Here is a 3,456-nt window from a genome sequence, read left to right as displayed (position 1 = left end):
ATCCTCAATTATTTTCAATTTTTCCTTCAAGTATTTGTTTTCTTTTTCAACCAAAGTTAACTTCTCGAGAAGCATTTCTAGGTGGGTTGGAATTCCCGGTTCACATACCTCCTAGATTAAAAATATATGTCACGTTGGTCATCATAATTGTCATAAACAATAAATAAACCAAATAGTTATGAAAAGATAATATATACCACATCTGAATCATAGATAGGACGAAGGCCGACGGAGGCGGATACCAAAACCATCGCACTATATAATAACAAGGAATAATAAATGTAAGAAAATTAGACAAGTATCTATCTGAAGTCAGAATTTTTTTCTTTCAGAAAGAAGATAAGAACAAGAGGCTCACCACGGTGGTGCCGGCGACGAGATCGGCGCAGGCGATCGACGGCGGTGAAGACGGGGCGGGGACGGGGCGTGACGGACCGCTAAATCTAGACAAGTCTCGTTGAAAATGGAGCTCGGAGGTCGAGTTTCGAGAGGAGAAAGCTTAACTAGTGTGGCTCGGGCATTTCATCGAACACCTCATGTGCATAGGAGGTGAACTAGAGCACCCAAATGCCCTCCCCTCGCCGGCTCGACAAAAACAGAGCACTGTGGAGTGCTCTGCCGCGGCGGTGGGTATATATATGTAGGCAAGTTATTTGTCCCGGTTCGTGGCATGAACTGGGACTAAAGGTTGTGGGCCAGCAGCGAGGACCATTGGTCCCGGTTCGTGGCTCGAACCGGGACAAATGGTTCCACACGAACCGGGACCAACGCCCACGAGGCCCCGGCCGGCCCCCTCGGCTCACGAACCGGGTCTAATACCCCCCATTGGTCCCGGTTCTTGAAGAACCGGGACTAATGGGCTGGCCAGGGCCGAACGGTAGACCTGTTTTCTACTAGTGAAGCGACATGAAAGTGCATAAATCAAACGGTTCTTTTGCACAAAATTCTCGTAATTTACATCATTGGTAGTACAAGTGTACAACTCAGACCACAGGACACCACGCCTCATGGTGGGCATAGTCTCAAGACACCTTACTTGCCGGGGACAAAGTTGGTAGCGAACGCCCATGCATTGTTGTTGACAGGGTCGGCGATGTGGTCAGCGAGGTTCTCGAGTGGGCCCTTGCCCGTGACGATAGCTTGGACAAAGAAGCCAAACATTGAGAACATGGCGAGGCGACCGTTCTTGATCTCCTTCACCTTAAGCTCGGCGAATGCCTCGGGGTCTTCAGCCAGGCCAAGAGGGTCGAAGCTGCCGCCCGGGTAGAGTGGGTCGACGATCTCACCGAGTGGGCCGCCGGCAATGCGGTACCCCTCGACGGCACCCATGAGCACCACCTGGCATGCCCAGATAGCTAGGATGCTTTGCGCATGGACGAGGCTTGGGTTGCCAAGGTAGTCAAGACCACCTTCACTAAAGATTTGGGAGCCAGCCTTGAACCAAACAGCCTCACCGAAGTTGACGCCATTGCGGGCGAGCAACTCAGGGAAGACACAACCAAGTGCCCCGAGCATAGCCCAGCGGCAATGGATCACCTCCAGCTCCCGGTTCTTGGCGAAGGTCTCAGGGTCAGCTGAAAGTCCGGCAGTGTCCCAACCATAGTCGCCAGGGAACTCGCCAGTGAGGTAGCTCGGGGGCTCACCGGAGAGTGGGCCGAGGTAGAGCACACGGTCAGCACCGTACCATGGGCTACCGGAGGAAACCTGCTTTGCCTTTGCTGCGGTCTTGCGCATGGTGACTCGGGCCTCGCCAAAGAGAGCCAAAGATGGTACGTTCTTCACCGCCTTGCCGGCAAAGGTCGAGGAGGAGAGGGACATGGTGGCTGCCGCCATTGGAAAGCTAAGAAAAGTGTCCGCTCTATGGGTTCTAAAGGAGATGAGTGAGTGTGGAGATGATTTGAGAGAAGAGGGGTATGTGGCTACTTAAGGCAGCCGGAGATGTCATAAGGAATCCATTTGGTGCGTAATCTCACAAGATGAACATGGATAGAGAGAAAAATCTTGAGCTTTGCTGTCATTGGTGCTGCATAGATCTCTTGCTCACAAAACACTTGGCGCAGTGAGAGCCAAGAGAAATGAGTATTGCTGTGAGCTTGTGGCTAGGATTGGCTGTGACTTGATTTCCTTGGAGACAACTGATTGGATCAAGTGTGTGAGTGACGGGTACACTGTTATGATTGGATCAAGTGATTGGATAAAGTAGACTCATTATACGATTACTGAAACTAAACAAGTTATGTTTGGTTAAAAAATACTATTAATTGAACCTTAAATGTAAACGTTCCTCCATTCATAGTAAATCTTGAACAACAAAAGTTAAAATAGGGAAAAATGATGGAGAAGGTTATTTCTACATGAAAAATATTAGTTTAAGCGGAAGTATTCGCTTTCCTCCTGGGTGCATCGATCTGGAGCCGGGATGAATATAATTTTTTGAAAAACTAGTAAATGATTTCTTGTAAACATTTTTGAATATTTTAATAACATGCAAATACGTTTTATGATAGAAAAACATCCGTGGAGGCCTGAAAAAAATTCAGTGTTCCAAAGTGCTTGAAAAATGCCCTTTTTGGAACATCATGTTTGTCAGACCTCCACGAATGTTTTTCAGCATGAATATTTTTTCATATTGGTAAACACATTCAACAATATTTGTCTAAAGGAAAAAATCAGTTTTGTTTTGAAATTGTTTCCTATTTTTTCTTTCAATTTTACTGTTTAGCATGGTGCTTAAGCACCCAAGTGCAGTTTGAGTTGTTATTTCCCATTCTGGGATAATGTATGATTTTATACATTTATTTTTATTTGAGCCTAGATGATTATATAAATTCCATGTGTGATCGCACATAATATTATTGTTTCACCATATTGCAATATAGTTTCACATACTTCAAAACATCAATGTTGAGTTAAATTCATTTACGTGCTTATAATTTTCAGTAATACTTATGTATGTTTGATTTTTATATGTGTAGCTCTTAAATTAGGGCAGGATCTGATAAAAAATTATAATTCAAAGATCTCGAGAAAGAAAATCTTAGCACGTGCTTCCGACCTCTCTAACGGCGTTGACTCTCATGTCACCGGTCACCCTATCTTTTTCGTTTTTGTGATGATCATGTACAACAATTATATTGTGCAAAACCTTGTTCATTGACAATGTTTTAATATCTATATCTTGTGTAAAATTATATTTTAATGCCTATCTAATCTTATAGGCTTTAAGAAGAATAGCAATAATTTTTAAATTGGGTTATAATAAAACTGACACAAAATAGAGACAAGTGTTGATTTATTGGTGGATGGCCACCCATCTCCGCCTCAATTTCTTTGCCATCCACTGCAATATCAGCGTCTCGCACCCCCTCCTCGACTAAATTGACTATTTTCATACGGTTACATTTTGCCTTCTCACTTTAGACAACGACCTAGACCACTTGCTTGGGCTGGGAGGGA

At 44.6% G+C, this 3,456-nt stretch overlaps 1 protein-coding gene across 1 annotated transcript; it reads right to left on the bottom strand.

Moving 5' to 3' along the window:
* Positions 1-913: 913 nt before the first annotated feature.
* LOC123403764 (chlorophyll a-b binding protein of LHCII type 1-like) lies at positions 914-1,917 on the bottom strand. The gene has a single exon (XM_045097676.1). The coding sequence runs from the start codon at positions 1,831-1,833 to the stop codon at positions 1,033-1,035; it is 801 nt and encodes a 266-aa protein (XP_044953611.1). The 5' UTR covers positions 1,834-1,917; the 3' UTR covers positions 914-1,032.
* Positions 1,918-3,456: the final 1,539 nt, after the last annotated feature.

The sequence above is a fragment of the Hordeum vulgare genome, chromosome 6H (assembly GCF_904849725.1).
Source record: "Hordeum vulgare subsp. vulgare chromosome 6H, MorexV3_pseudomolecules_assembly, whole genome shotgun sequence".
Lineage (NCBI taxonomy): Eukaryota > Viridiplantae > Streptophyta > Magnoliopsida > Poales > Poaceae > Hordeum > Hordeum vulgare.
This window is presented reverse-complemented; position numbering and strand designations above follow the sequence as displayed.

What these genes read in the sequence shown, in the direction of transcription:
- LOC123403764 (XM_045097676.1), bottom strand. Translation starts at nt 1,833, where the DNA reads ATGGCGGCAGCCACCATGTCCCTCTCCTCCTCGACCTTTGCCGGCAAG.